This window comes from Candida jiufengensis (assembly GCF_024610255.1).
Source record: "Candida jiufengensis strain CBS 10846 chromosome Unknown scaffold6, whole genome shotgun sequence".
Lineage (NCBI taxonomy): Eukaryota > Fungi > Ascomycota > Pichiomycetes > Serinales > Debaryomycetaceae > Lodderomyces > Lodderomyces jiufengensis.
The window spans coordinates 351,093-365,908 of record NW_026261557.1 but is presented as its reverse complement, the minus strand read 5'-3'; the positions used below and the strand labels follow the sequence as shown (position 1 = coordinate 365,908).

Below are 14,816 nucleotides of genomic sequence, written 5' to 3'. Positions count from 1 at the left end.
TTATAGATTCTGATTCCTTATATCTTTTGTTTCAAAAATTTTTCAAATATATTTATTATTAGTAGTGTAAACCCGCACAATATTTTGTGTATGATGAAAAAAAAAAATATAAACAGAAATAAAAATAAACAGATAAAATTGTAAGACATTTACAACTCGCCTTCATACTTCACTTCAATCATAATCCACCTTTCACTTTCTTATTTATATAATTCATAATGTCACAAGATCAACTTATGGATGATCCATATAGATATGATGAAGATGATAAATCCATTCAACCAGAAGATTGTTGGACAGTTATATCTTCATTTTTTCTGGAAAAAGGTTTAGTATCACAACAATTAGATTCATTTGATGAATTTATTGAATCTACTATACAAGAATTAGTTTGGGAAGATTCTCATTTAATTTTAGATCAACCAGCACAACATACTTCAGTAGAAGATCACAAAAATAAAAGATTTGAAATAACATTTGGAAAAATTTATATATCAAAACCAAGTCAAACTGAAGGTGATGGTACAACTCATCCTATGTTTCCTCAAGAAGCAAGACTACGTAATTTAACTTATTCATCACCATTATATGTTGATATGACAAAAAAGACTTTTACATCAGATGATAATAAAAGAAAAGAAAATAATGAATTAGATTGGGAAGAAGAATTTATAGCAGGAGAAGATGGACCAAAACATGTATTTTTAGGTAAAGTTCCAATAATGTTAAGATCTAAATTTTGTATGTTGAGAGATTTAGGAGAACATGAATTTTATGAATTAAAAGAATGTCCTTATGATATGGGTGGATATTTTGTTATTAATGGGTCTGAAAAAGTTTTAATTGCACAAGAAAGAAGTGCAGCAAATATTGTACAAGTTTTTAAAAAAGCAGCACCATCACCAATATCTCATGTTGCAGAAATAAGGTCAGCTTTGGAGAAAGGTTCAAGATTAATATCATCAATGCAAATTAAATTATATGGACGTGATGAAAAAGGAGTTTCTGGAAGAACAATAAAAGCTACATTACCATATATAAAAGAAGATATACCCATTGTTATAGTGTTTAGAGCTTTGGGTGTTGTACCAGATGGTGATATTTTAGAACATATATGTTATGACCAAAATGATTGGCAAATGTTGGAAATGTTAAAACCTTGTGTTGAAGAAGGGTTTGTAATACAAGAAAGAGAAGTTGCACTTGATTTTATAGGTAGAAGAGGTGTTCTTGGTATACGAAGAGAAAAACGTATACAATATGCAAAAGATATTTTACAAAAGGAATTATTACCAAATATTACACAAGAAGAAGGATTTGAAACAAGAAAAGCATTTTTCCTTGGTTATATGGTGAATAGATTATTATTGTGTGCATTAGAAAGAAAAGAACCAGATGATAGAGATCATTTTGGTAAAAAAAGGCTAGATTTAGCAGGACCTTTATTAGCCAATTTATTCAGAATATTATTCAAAAAATTAACAAAAGATATTTACAATTATATGCAAAGATGTGTTGAAAATGATAAAGAATTCAATTTAACTTTAGCTGTTAAATCACAAACTATAACTGATGGATTAAGATATTCATTAGCTACTGGTAATTGGGGTGAACAAAAGAAAGCCATGAGTTCAAGAGCTGGTGTTTCACAAGTTTTAAATCGTTATACTTACTCATCAACATTATCACATTTAAGAAGAACAAATACACCAATTGGAAGAGATGGTAAAATTGCAAAACCTAGACAATTACACAATACTCATTGGGGTTTGGTATGTCCAGCAGAAACTCCAGAAGGTCAAGCGTGTGGTTTAGTTAAAAACTTATCATTAATGTCATGTATATCTGTTGGTACGCCATCAGAACCAATAATATCTTTTTTAAATGATTGGGGTTTAGAACCTTTAGAAGATTATGTACCATCTAATTCTCCAGATGCTACAAGAGTATTTGTTAATGGTGTTTGGGTTGGTGTAAATAGAGATCCTTCATTATTAGTTGATAATATGCGTGAATTAAGAAGAAATGGTGATATTTCACCTGAAGTTTCTATTATTAGAGATATAAGAGAAAAAGAATTTAAAATCTTCACTGATGCTGGTAGAGTTTATCGTCCATTATTTATTGTTGATGACAAAGAAGATTCTGATACTAAAGGTGATTTGAAATTACAGAAAGATCATGTTACTCAATTAGCAAAATCTTTATTTGATGGTGCTGATGAAGATGATTCAAAATATACTTGGTCTTCATTAGTAAGGGAAGGTATTGTTGAATATGTTGATGCTGAAGAAGAAGAAACTATTATGATTGCAATGACACCAGATGATTTAGAAGCTTCCAAAAGTTCATTAACAGAAACACAGCAACAAGATTTACAAATGGAAGAACAAGAATTAGATCCAGCTAAAAGAATTAAACCTACTAGTAGTAGTAATACTCATACTTTTACACATTGTGAAATTCATCCATCTATGATATTGGGTGTAGCTGCATCAATTATTCCATTCCCAGATCATAATCAATCTCCACGTAATACATATCAATCTGCGATGGGTAAACAAGCTATGGGTGTATTTTTAACAAATTATTCCGTAAGAATGGATACCATGGCTAACATATTATATTATCCACAAAAACCACTAGCTACAACAAGATCTATGGAACATTTAAAATTCAGAGAATTACCAGCTGGTCAAAACGCTATTGTAGCAATTGCATGTTATTCTGGTTATAATCAAGAAGATTCCATGATTATGAATCAATCATCAATTGATCGTGGTCTTTTCAGATCATTATTTTTCAGATCTTATATGGATTTAGAAAAAAGACAAGGTATGAAAGCTTTAGAAACTTTTGAAAAACCTTCAAGATCTGATACATTAAGATTAAAACATGGTACTTATGAAAAATTGGATGATGATGGATTAATTGCTCCAGGTATAAGAGTAAGTGGTGAAGATATAATTATTGGTAAAACTACTCCAATACCTCCAGATACTGAAGAATTAGGTCAAAGAACTCAATATCATACAAAAAGAGATGCATCTACACCTTTGAGAAGTACCGAATCTGGTATAGTTGATCAAGTATTATTAACAACAAATGGTGATGGAGCTAAATTTGTTAAAGTAAGAATGAGAACTACAAAAGTCCCTCAAATCGGTGATAAATTTGCATCTAGGCATGGTCAAAAAGGTACTATTGGTGTTACATATAGACATGAAGATATGCCGTTCACATCTCAAGGTATTGTACCTGATTTAATCATTAATCCCCACGCTATCCCATCTCGTATGACGGTTGCGCATTTAATTGAATGTTTATTATCAAAAGTTTCATCATTATCTGGGTTTGAAGGTGATGCTTCTCCTTTTACAGATGTTACAGCAGAAGCTATATCTAAATTATTGAGAGATCATGGTTATCAATCAAGAGGATTTGAAGTCATGTATAATGGTCATACTGGTAAAAAATTAATGGCACAAGTATTCTTTGGTCCAACATATTATCAAAGATTAAGACATATGGTGGATGATAAGATTCATGCAAGAGCAAGAGGTCCAGTTCAAGTTTTAACAAGACAACCAGTTGAAGGTAGATCTAGAGATGGTGGTTTACGTTTTGGAGAAATGGAAAGAGATTGTATGATTGCTCATGGTGCAGCAGGATTCCTTAAAGAAAGATTAATGGAAGCTTCAGATGCTTTTAAAGTTCACGTTTGTGGTATGTGTGGGTTAATGTCAGTTATTGCAAATTTGAAAAAAAATCAATTTGAATGTCGTTCATGTAAAAATAAAACTAATATTTATCAAATTAATATTCCATATGCAGCTAAATTATTATTCCAAGAATTAATGGCAATGAATATTACTCCAAGATTATATACTGAAAGTTCTGGAGTTAGTATTCGTGCATAGAGAAAGAATTTAGTTTGTATAAAATTAAAAATATAAAAACGAAAATATACATATAGACTATTCCTTTTTTTTTTGAAAAAAATAAAAATGTCATTAAAACTTTTATTTACAAGTATACAAGTAGTCGTTAAAATTTTATTTAATTGGATAAATATTTAGCTCTCAATTCTGCTCTTTTAGCTTCATTTATTTCTAATTTTGCCAATTTTTCTTTCATTTCTTTAATTTCATCAGCAAAAGCTATTAGATTATCTTTATATGGATGTTCGTCACCATCATATAACTTCAATCTATCCATTCTTACTAATCTATGTTTATTTTTAGGTATCATTCCTTTTACTGCTCTTTTTAAAATTTCTCCATATCCTTTATTTGAAATCATTCTTTCCATTGGTATTAAATTCAAAGTACCTGGTCTTGAAGTATGATGCCAATATGTTTTATCTTTTAATTTATTTCCCGTTATCTTTAGGTGTGAACAATTTGTAACTACTACATAATCTCCATGATCTCTATTGGGGGAAAAAGTTGGCTTATGTTTACCTTGTAATGTGATTGCAATTTGTGATGCTAGTCTACCTAATGTTCTATGATCTGATGCTACGTCAACATGATGCCATACTCGCGTAAGTGCCAGCACTGAATTCCCTATTCTTTGAGACATTAAAAATGAAGTTTTGATATAGTTATTTTGGAATTGGTCTGGTTAGTTGGTTGATCTACTAATGAATTGAAAAAAAAATTCATATCTCAATAGTTAAATTGAGTCGTGTATATTCAACTAAAAATAAAATTTCAAAACTCGAAACTTTTTTCTAATATTTTTGAAACGATCACAACAAGGGTATTATTGTTTAACAAAGGACTTGTGATACATCCATTAGTTCTTGGGAGGTCATTTATCATCATTTAGCATTCTTATTATCAACTTTTTTTATCTTATCAATAGGGTTCATCAGATTCAGTGTCCTTATAGTTTAGTTCATTTTTTATTTTTATTTTTTCAATTTTTATCGTCAATTGTATTATATGTTCATAGTTTAAAAGTCATTCATTCAATAAATTAGTTTAAAATCATAATCATACTTCATATTATCTATTAAAGTAAGATCTATACCATTTTATTATTTATACATACAACAAAATTAATACACATATTATGTTTTTCTTAAAAGATCTATCATTAAATATAACATTACATCCATCATTTTTCGGACCACAAATGGATCAATACCTTAGAGACAAATTACTAAGTGACGTGGAAGGAACATGTACAGGTCAATTTGGATATATAGTGTGTGTCCTAGATTCAATGAATATAGATGTTGGGAAAGGTAGAATAATACCAACTTCTGGTATGGCAGAATTTGAAGTTAAATATAGAGCAGTAGTTTGGAAACCTTTTAAAGGTGAGGTAGTTGATGCAGTAGTTACAACAGTAAATAAAATGGGTTTTTTTGCAGATGTTGGGCCATTATCAGTATTTGTAAGTACTCATCTAATACCAAGTGATATGAAATTTAATCCATCAGCGAATCCTCCTGCTTATTCAAGTGCAGATGAAAATATAGAGAAAGGTTCAAAAGTAAGATTGAAGATAGTAGGTACAAGAACTGATGTAAATGAGATATACGCAATTGGAAGTATTAAAGAAGATTATTTGGGTCCAAGTCCTATGTAATCTTTCAAAACGTTAAATATATTCAATTATATTACAGTATTATATGTGAATAGAATTTTTTTTTTTTTTTCAAAGTTTGACTAGAGCAGTAAATTAAAAGTATCAATAATAATACATTTTATAATAATAATAATACAATTTTATATTTTGTGTTGATTCTATACAATCTTTAAACTTTACTAATCCTCTTCAATTACAATTGGATCATCATTACTTGTTCCTAACTTAATTCGTTCTTCGATTCTTTTTTCACTACCTTTTAATTCCTTGAGCCATTCTGATTCTAGTTGAAGACTTTCAATTCTATCATTGACAGGTGAAATTTCTTTTGAAAATGAGATTTCGTCTAAATTACCAGTCGCAAAATCTAAATCTAAAATTGAAACTTTTTGTTTCTTTAATGCCGGCGTATTTTCTATTTCAAAAAGAGCTCTTCTTTCTATATTCGAATTATTTTTAACTTCTTCCGAATCTTTCTTTTTCTCGAAAACTGATGAATTTTCTGATCTGTTCTCTGGTGGAATAGGTGGAAGATCTATTGAGTCATTGAATAAATAAGAATCTTTAGCTTGGATTGTAGCTGATGCTTTGGAGCCATGTGTATATGATGTTGAAGTACCATTATTCTTTTCTTGAACAACTGCCAGACTAATTTTAAGTGGTTGATTTGGCGATTGAACCAAATTGGAATTACCATTTGGCGATAATTGTGGAGACAGTTGTGTCGATATACCAATTGGAGAACCAAAATCAGCCGGGGCTATAATGTTGGAACGTTTTTGTGAAGAGGCATTTGGAGCAGAAGTCTCTGACAAATGAGGAGAACTTTGAGCTGAATGAATTGATGAGGTTGAACCTTGTGCTTTAGATGCATTAGTATGTAAAGGTTCGGTTGTGGGACTAAATGAAGGTGAATTAGTTTGTTGTTGCAAAGTATTATTATTGGTAACTTGTGTTGTAAAATGGTTATCTTCTCCGTTATTTTGAGTCATATGAGATTTATGAGTGAAAATTCCCAAAATGTCCCCGTCAGATTGTGTAAATTGAGAACCTGGTCTATTTATAGTTGGGGTAGCGGGTGAAGATTTTGTCGTAGCTGAAGTTGTAGTGTTCGCCGTCGAAGCTGTTGTAGTTTGAAAAGTACCAGAATTTCTCGAACTTGAGTTTTGACGTTGAAATAGGGAGTTTAATCTATTTGCAGTTTCAAAAGTATTTAAATATGAATTGATAAACTCGGATCTTAATTTCTCTCTATCTTGAGATAACTTCGCTATGTAAGATACTATCTTGGATCTAGGTTCGTTTCTATACATTTGCATTAAACCAAATTTCAAAGTATTAGTCTCTATATCAAATTGACGTAACGTTTTAGCCAATTCCCTTTGGTAAGGATTTTCAAGACCTGAAGATGATGATTGGTGAGTTGATTGAGCTTGCTTGTTGTTGTTCTCATTATTAACACGAACCAATGATCTATTGTCGTTGACATTTGAGGTAGCTCTTAGATCAGCTGAAACATCCGTAGGATCCAGATTTTTCCTCAAGCTCGAATTGTGTTGCGGTAAATTATTATACTCATCCTTGCCTGCAACAGAAATGGATTTTTGAAGTGCAGTTAAATTTTCTGAAACTTGATGTTGTGATTCAGTAGGTTTATTTGGATTAGTTGATTTATTACCTGGTAACGTACTTTCATTCGGTATACTTGATAGTAGAGAGCTCTTTAATTTTGTCACATTTTCCAAAGCTGTAGGTTGTTTTGATTTTATATATAAGTTGGAGTATTTTTGATTTAATTTATTATGATCTAAACCGGCATTTTGTGGTGTAATTAATTGTGCATTAACTTCAGTTGAACGGGATGAAACCGTTGAACGTGAAACTTGACCTTGACCATTTTCATTCGTGGAATTCAGAATTACCAAAGAGCTTTGTGAAATAGGAGGAGTATGATTTAAATTATTTCCATTGTGAAATGTAGTAGACTCTGGTTCTGATGCTTCGGAAATCCCCTGTTCCCAAATTTTATCTATAACATCCATGGTTTGTGGATTATCAGTCGTATTAAGACGATTTTCAGGAAGTGAAACAGCTGTACCATTAATTTCTCGTTGCTGTTGTTGATGCTTGGCAATTTCATTAAATAGTTTGAACTGCTGAGGAGTTAAAGTATTGAAAGAATTTCGATGTTGTGGTTGTTGTTGCTGATACTGTTGCTGGATGAGTTTACCCATTTCTATATGTCTACTTTGATTCATTTGCTGTTGCTGGTATCGTGAAGGTACATGTAATGATTGTAGTAAAGTCTCGGAGTTAGAATTTTGACTGGATGATTGATCTGAGTTTTGTCTAACAGGTACATCAGGTTGAGCTGAGGTATGACTAGTGACGGGACTAATGGTAGGTGATGATCCATTGGAATTTAAAAGAAATTGTTGGAACAATGATGTAGGTACATTAGCCAGTTGGACAGATCTTTGATTCATGGATTGAGATTGTTGGTATAATTTTGATTGAGATAATTGATCCGCTGAAACATTTCTTGAGAGTGGAACTTTTTGAGTCAAAATTTTTGTAGTGCCATTGATTGATCCATCTGATTGAATTCTACGCTCTTTTTCTCGTTGTCTAAAAATTTCTTGTTGTCTTCTCTGTAACTCCGTTTGATGTTGATCTTGATGTTGGTGTTGTTGTGGTTGTTGTGGTTGTTGTTGTTGTTGTTGTTGTTGTTGTTGTTGTTGTTGTTGTTGTTGTTGTTGTTGTTGTTGTTGTTGTAGTAGTAGTATTTGACGTTGTTGACGTTGTTGAAGCTGTTGATGTTGCTGACGTTGGGCTTGTTGTTGACGTTGGGCTTGTTGTTGAAGTTGGGCTTGTTGCTGGAGGTTAATTTGCTGAGAATTTTGAGGACTTTGAGGTTGAGAATTATGAGGTTGGGAGTTTTGAGGTTGAGAATTATGAGGTTGAGGATATTGAAGTTGCTGCTGCGAGGGCTTTGAAATGTGTGGGCATGTAGTCTTTTGCGCTTGCAGATCTGTATGTAGAGCTTGCGGATTTTGCTTTTGGTGTGAAATATCAGACGGTGCAGGTGGCTTGGAAAATATATCTAAAATTCTGTTACCCCCAACATTTGGTGATAATTGATAATGTTGATGTAGTTGCGGCAGCTGTGGATTTCGATGCAATTGTCGTTGTAATTGTTGTTGCAGTTGTTGTTGCAGTTGCAGTTGTGGTTGTGGTTGTGGTTGCCGTTGAATTTCTTTTCCGGCAGTTTGAGCCTGGGTTTGAGTTTGTGATTGTTGTTGAGTCTGAGCTTTAGCTTGAACTTGAGCTTCAGTTTGGAGTTGTACTTGTATTTGTACTTGAGGTCGTTGTTGTTGAGATTGGTGTTGCTGGGGCTGGGGTTGAATTTGAGAATCTTGATGTTGAGGTAGTTGGTGTTGAGGTAGTTGATGTTGAGGTTGATGATGTTGAGTCTGAGATTCAGTTTGACTATGAGCTTGAGCTTGAGCTTGAATGTGAGGTTGCTGAAGCTGAGGTTGAGGCTGAGGTTGAGGTTGAAGTTTAGCTTTCGGTTGCGGTTGAGGTTGAGATGAAGATGGACGAGATTGTGGATAAAGTGCTGATCTAATGAAATCGCTAGTTTGCTGTTGTTGAATGGTAGCTAAATGGGGTGACTGACTTGTCGTTACCGGAGCTGAAATTTCTCTTCTACTAGAACCAATTTCAGTAGATGGAGCACGAGAAGTATTTGGTGAATTTCGTGTATTAGCTAATGATGCCAAACCAACATTTTCATTTATTTGTTCATCCTCTGAATCACTGAGTAACACTACTTCTGGTTCAACACTGGACAGGGTAGGTTTTTTCTTTTTAGGTTCTTCAGCTTCTATCACCGGTTTCCAAGTAGCATCTTTTTTAATTGATACAAACTCAATGTCATCACTTGTATTATCTAAAATTTCTTGAAAATATTCACATATACCTAAATCTTGAATTTCAAGCATCTTTTGACAAAAGGGACACTCCCAAGTTGGTTGTTGTAACTGAGAATTTAGGAAAAAATACGCATCAAAACATTCAACGTGGTTACAGTTGATAGCTTTGACTGGATACTTAATTCTTAGATATGAAAATGGATCTTTCATTGAAATTGATAGATCGTTCATAACAATACCGTCAGCGTCATCGTCTTCTTTTTTGATGAGTCCGATTGCATGATTTTTACTAATTTTTGGTGCTTTTATAATTTTTTCAAAAACAGTTTGTAATGGAACTGTTCTAACAATATATAAATAAAGGTAAAAATTATCATCAGTTTTTTCATAAGCAAACAGTATTTTATTACATTTTGGTGGTCCTAATGCCATTTTTGTTAAATCAATTGGGGATCCGGTTCCAGGTCTATTTTTAAGTCCTTTATAATTTTTAGTAACTCTTTCACCATTAACCCAAACATCTACTTGGTGAGGATATTCAACTTCAACATCATGCGAATTTTGGGAATTTGAGCCTTCTTCTCGTGATTGTTTCCCACATAATAAATAAAGTTTTATTTCCGGATCTTCTTTTTCTAGTTCAGCATTTTCTTCTTTAGTCAATACAAATCTAAATTCTTTGACTGTTTTTCCTTTACTTGGAAGACATATTTGAGGGCTCCCATGTACTTTTCTGATCAACTTATAAAATGGATCTTCAATAAAGTATAAATTGTGACCTAGAAAGGCTATTGAATCATTAGCATGAAGACCAGTGGGAATTTGAGCTGCACTTGCAACAAATCGTGGTGCATTATATTTACCTTGTGATATTGCGTTGTATAAATCACTATATTTTGGTAATTCTTCATTACTAATTTTCATTAAGACTAAAGTTCTCATAGCTAATGCTCTGACATGATCTTCATGTTTACGACCTTGGTTCAAATAAGTTATTAGACTATCACTTAATTCTTTCTTGGTTTTATATTGTCTCAACCCAATAGACCGTAGAACATCTTTTAAATATTGAACTTTCAAAGTTAAAATTTGTCGAATTGTATCCTGATATTCACTTTCGGTTACAGGTGCAAGTTTATTACTCATTTCTAAAACATTTGGTTGTAAGATATATAATATATTATATGTGATCTAATTTTTTTATGTGGTATTTATAATTTGTAGAAATGGCAAAAATTAATGTTAATTGTTATTATAAAAATATGATCATTTATCAGATATCTTAGACAACGATATATGATCGTTCAGTCGTTGAGAAATGAATCTTAATGAGATATTGAAAAAGTGTTGTTGTAAATAAATCTTGTTTTTTTCATTTTGTATTTTTATTTTTCTTTATTGTTATAATTTTTTTTTATTTACATTTTTTGGTTTCTCTATCAAATTTGTGTTATTATTGTTTCATCATTTATATTCCCATTTTGTTTTAATTGAGAAACAGAGTTGAACAATTTTACATCTTCATTGTGACAATTCATTAAGCATATACATATATAAATATCTCATCCACACTAGAAATTCTATATATTCCAATTTCTTTTTAAAAAGTAGCTACACCTAATAAAGAAGCAGCATTTTTTGCATCAACAATAGGTTGTTGTAATGGTCCATGTAATTCTTTCTTTTGTTGTCTTGTTTCCTCTTCCTTTTCTAATGATCTAAAAGTTCTTGATGACCAAGTATCTCCTTGGGAAGATTGAGATTGAAATAAATTATGTTTTAAATTTGATAAATTATCTCTATTTAATCTTGATAATCCACCTTTTTCATCAACACATCTCACATCTAATCTAATAGTTTCAAAATTCTTTAAAATTTTTCTATGATGATCAACTTTATGTAAAACATATGACTTAAGTAAATTTTTAAATTTAACTTCAACAAATTTTTCAACTTCATCTTTTTCATAAAGCATTTCCCCTGATATTCTTTTAACTTGTAAACTTAAAGATTCTTGAACTTTTGCTGCATATTCTAATGATCTTAGTGCCTCATCTACTTTTATAGGATCTAATGAAATTTTGCTTTTTATTTTACTAGCTTGTACTTGTTTTTGATTAGTTTGTGCTTCTGCTTGAATTAGTTCTCTCATTATTAAATATCTATTCGTTAATGCTTCTTTAATTTCGTAAAAATCATTAATTAATAATTGAATTCCGTCACCTAGTACTGCCATCTCATTAATAGATTCAATAAGTAGTAAGTCTGACTGAATTTGTATAACTTTCCCTAATTTTTCCCACATGTTCTTCATTCCAGGATGAGTATTTTCAAATTGTGATAATACATTTAATTTATTTGACATATCATACACATGAATTGATAATTGTTTTTCACATTTCGAATTTTTATCTAATAGTTTATGTAATTTTTGACAAGTTAAATATGCATTTTTAATAGTTGGTCTAAATTCTGCTAATTCTTCAAATGGATCATAAGGTACAGAAAATTGTTTTAATGTCTTTCTCATTATTCCACTTGCAACTGATGATTTCTTATTACTATTAATTACACTATATCCAAAATCATTTTCAATGAAATATACAAATTCCTCATCTCTTATCAAAATTGGATTTGCCGTTATTCTATTAAACCATTCTTGCCATACAATCATTAGTTGTTTCTTTTCATCTTCTCCACCAGATGGATATGAAGTATTAACATTGGGTATTACAGGTACAAATACCTCTAAATTTGATATTGATAAATATTTATTAAATTTTACAACTTCATTATATGTTCGACGTAACTCCTTATATTCTTTTTGTCTAAACTTTGGTAATCCAGAAACTATTGCTTCTAGTTTTAATATAGGATTCTCAGCTTTATTTTTCTCAATTCCTATTAGTTTTATATGTAGATTATATTTATGAGTAAATCTTTCAGGTAGTAGTTTTTTAAGGTCTGTTTTGGAAATCCTATCTTCAGAATTTTCCAGTTGATTATTTTGTTGAGTTGGTTGATTTTGACTTTGATTAGGGGCTTCGTGTTCAGGAATTATTGAATTTGGTTGTTGAGTACTGGTGTCAATTTGTTGATTTATATCCTGTGGCTCTGCAAATGGGTTATTATTCTCAAATTCATCATCATAATCCATTATTAGTCGTTATACTTTGGTAAATCTGGAAAATGTTAAAAGAACAAGTAAATTAAATTAATTCAATAATAATTATTTTTTTTTGGTGTATAACCGAGAATTTGAATGTATGAGTTATCAATAATTTAAACATTAGCATTGATAGAAATTAACTGAAGTGTTCTATAGTCAATATTTCATCATCTAAATTATTCTATAAACTTATGCTACTAGCTACTTGAGATCGATTAATTCTAAATCTGAACTTGAGTCATTTTCTATTAATTTTTCAGTTTCAATTATATCATCATTGAAATCACCAAAAACATTTACTTTATCATTATCATTTTCATCAATATTTATATCTTCAGCCTCATATCCCTCAATTTGATCTTTAATTAATTCATTATCTTTTTTGAAAAATTCGACCAAGTTAGACGAATATTCAATTTCTTCATTTTCTAAAACTTTTTCGTCTGCATAAACAAATAGAACATTCTTTGAAGTTTGATTTAATTCTTCTGTAACATAATTTACCACATCTTCAAAAGTAAAATATTCAGTTCTAAATTCATTTGCCATTTTAGCATATACACTCCATATTGGTCCATTTGAATTACTTTCACAAGTTCTGTATAAATATTGTGATTCAGATAGCATTACTGCAATTAATACATATTTTGATGGTGATTCTAAAGTTTCATCTTCTTCAATTAACTTTAAAATGTTTTGGGGATTAGATGAGTCGTATTTGGCATAAATATCACTAGCTCTATGTAAAGTCTCACCCAATTGCGCATATTCAGTTTCTATGTTTTCTGTTAGTCTTGAAATATCATCAGAACTTTCTTTATCTATTTTCAGTAAATGATTTTTTGTATTTTCGAGGATGCTTCTTATTTTCTTACCTTCAAATGAGGTTAACGACATCATTCTTGATGTTGTTAATTTTCTTTCTTCTGCACTTTTGACTTTTGTTAAATCCATTTCATCTATAAATTGACGATATTTAGAAGAATAAAGTTCTGGATATATATATTCTTCAATAGTGAACGATCGAGCACTTTCAGGATATTCAGTACCTTGGAATTCTATTGCAAACATAGGTGACATTATCTCATACATCCCTTCTGCTTTACTTAGTACATCATTTAATGTTTCAGTAATTGAATGATCTCTACTTGCAAATTCAATCCCAATAGCTTTCATATATCTTACATCATCCTCGTCGATTCTGAATTTTGAAAGGAAAAACCTTCTTATATCTTGATCTAACTCCTTGTTAACTTCTTGCATCAAATAATCCGCTACGAGATTCCATGATTCCTCCCAACTATCACCTTGTAAATTTATCAATTCCTCGGGTAATGCATTACATAAACCTTCTGCACTTATGAAGGATCGTTCACTTAACTTTGTGAAAAATGCAAAAATTCTTTGAATTTGAGTTAAACCTCCTTCTTCAGTAATTTGTTGACCACTATTGTACCAATCTTCTGTGAAATCTTGTTGTAAATTTTGGCTAAGGATTAATTTTTTCAAATAACTAATTTGACTTAGAACTACAAACAAGGCACTTACACATCCACCATTTTGCGAGACTGAAACGACCGCTGGAGGTATAGATTTATTTCTTTCAAATTCTCTTGGATCATTGAAAAATGTAACTTCTTCAAGAATTGGTTCACCCCAGTTGTTATCATTATTATTTGATTCGTAAGTCGTCAATTGATGAATATGTGGTATATCTTGAGGGTTCAGTATTTGTACGGTATCGCTGTTATAGTTGTCATTAAGTAATGGTTCTGGTCTATGGTTTTCATTTGCTAGTGTTCCCTCAAATAGATAATTTATTGCATTTTCAAGATTATAATTTGCTTGCTTCAATGCATTTTCGGAATCATATTTGCTGAATCCCATTTCTTGTAGTTGTTGAACTTTCCCATCATCCATTTTTAAGCCTTATTGAATTGGTATATTATTATTGAATAATTGGATGCTATCTATTTGCAAAATAAAAGTGGTTGCCTAAATAATTTTAGTAAGAGTATTGTTTCAAAAATGATAAGTAGCACAAAAGTGTTATTAAACGTTTATCGCCAACTTCTATGATAGACCATTTACTGGCCCCCACATATTCCAGA

General features: G+C 30.9%; 6 protein-coding genes across 6 annotated transcripts; 2 read left to right on the top strand and 4 right to left on the bottom strand. All coding sequences in view use genetic code 12, as the record gives it.

Moving 5' to 3' along the window:
* Nucleotides 1-218: 218 nt before the first annotated feature.
* KGF54_001247 (DNA-directed RNA polymerase II subunit RPB2) lies at nt 219-3,920 on the top strand (the record flags this gene model as incomplete). The annotated part of the gene is made up of 1 exon (XM_051761595.1): nt 219-3,920. The coding sequence occupies one exon, from the start codon at nt 219-221 to the stop codon at nt 3,918-3,920; it is 3,702 nt and encodes a 1,233-aa protein (XP_051621643.1).
* Nucleotides 3,921-4,059: 139 nt separating this feature from the next.
* On the bottom strand, nt 4,060-4,584 carry KGF54_001246 (mitochondrial 54S ribosomal protein uL13m; the record flags this gene model as incomplete). Its single annotated transcript, XM_051761594.1, has 1 exon — nt 4,060-4,584. The coding sequence occupies one exon, from the start codon at nt 4,582-4,584 to the stop codon at nt 4,060-4,062; it is 525 nt and encodes a 174-aa protein (XP_051621642.1).
* A 495-nt stretch (nt 4,585-5,079) lies between these two features.
* RPB7 (DNA-directed RNA polymerase II subunit) lies at nt 5,080-5,601 on the top strand (the record flags this gene model as incomplete). The annotated part of the gene is made up of 1 exon (XM_051761593.1): nt 5,080-5,601. The coding sequence occupies one exon, from the start codon at nt 5,080-5,082 to the stop codon at nt 5,599-5,601; it is 522 nt and encodes a 173-aa protein (XP_051621641.1).
* A 179-nt stretch (nt 5,602-5,780) lies between these two features.
* Nucleotides 5,781-10,682, bottom strand: SIZ1 (SUMO ligase; the record flags this gene model as incomplete). Its single annotated transcript, XM_051761592.1, has 1 exon — nt 5,781-10,682. One exon carries the CDS (start codon nt 10,680-10,682, stop codon nt 5,781-5,783), a length of 4,902 nt encoding a protein of 1,633 aa, XP_051621640.1.
* Nucleotides 10,683-11,136: 454 nt separating this feature from the next.
* On the bottom strand, nt 11,137-12,693 carry VPS17 (retromer subunit; the record flags this gene model as incomplete). The annotated part of the gene is made up of 1 exon (XM_051761591.1): nt 11,137-12,693. One exon carries the CDS (start codon nt 12,691-12,693, stop codon nt 11,137-11,139), a length of 1,557 nt encoding a protein of 518 aa, XP_051621639.1.
* Nucleotides 12,694-12,906: 213 nt separating this feature from the next.
* KGF54_001242 (uncharacterized protein) lies at nt 12,907-14,625 on the bottom strand (the record flags this gene model as incomplete). The annotated part of the gene is made up of 1 exon (XM_051761590.1): nt 12,907-14,625. The coding sequence occupies one exon, from the start codon at nt 14,623-14,625 to the stop codon at nt 12,907-12,909; it is 1,719 nt and encodes a 572-aa protein (XP_051621638.1).
* Between the last annotated feature and the right edge of the window lie 191 nt (nt 14,626-14,816).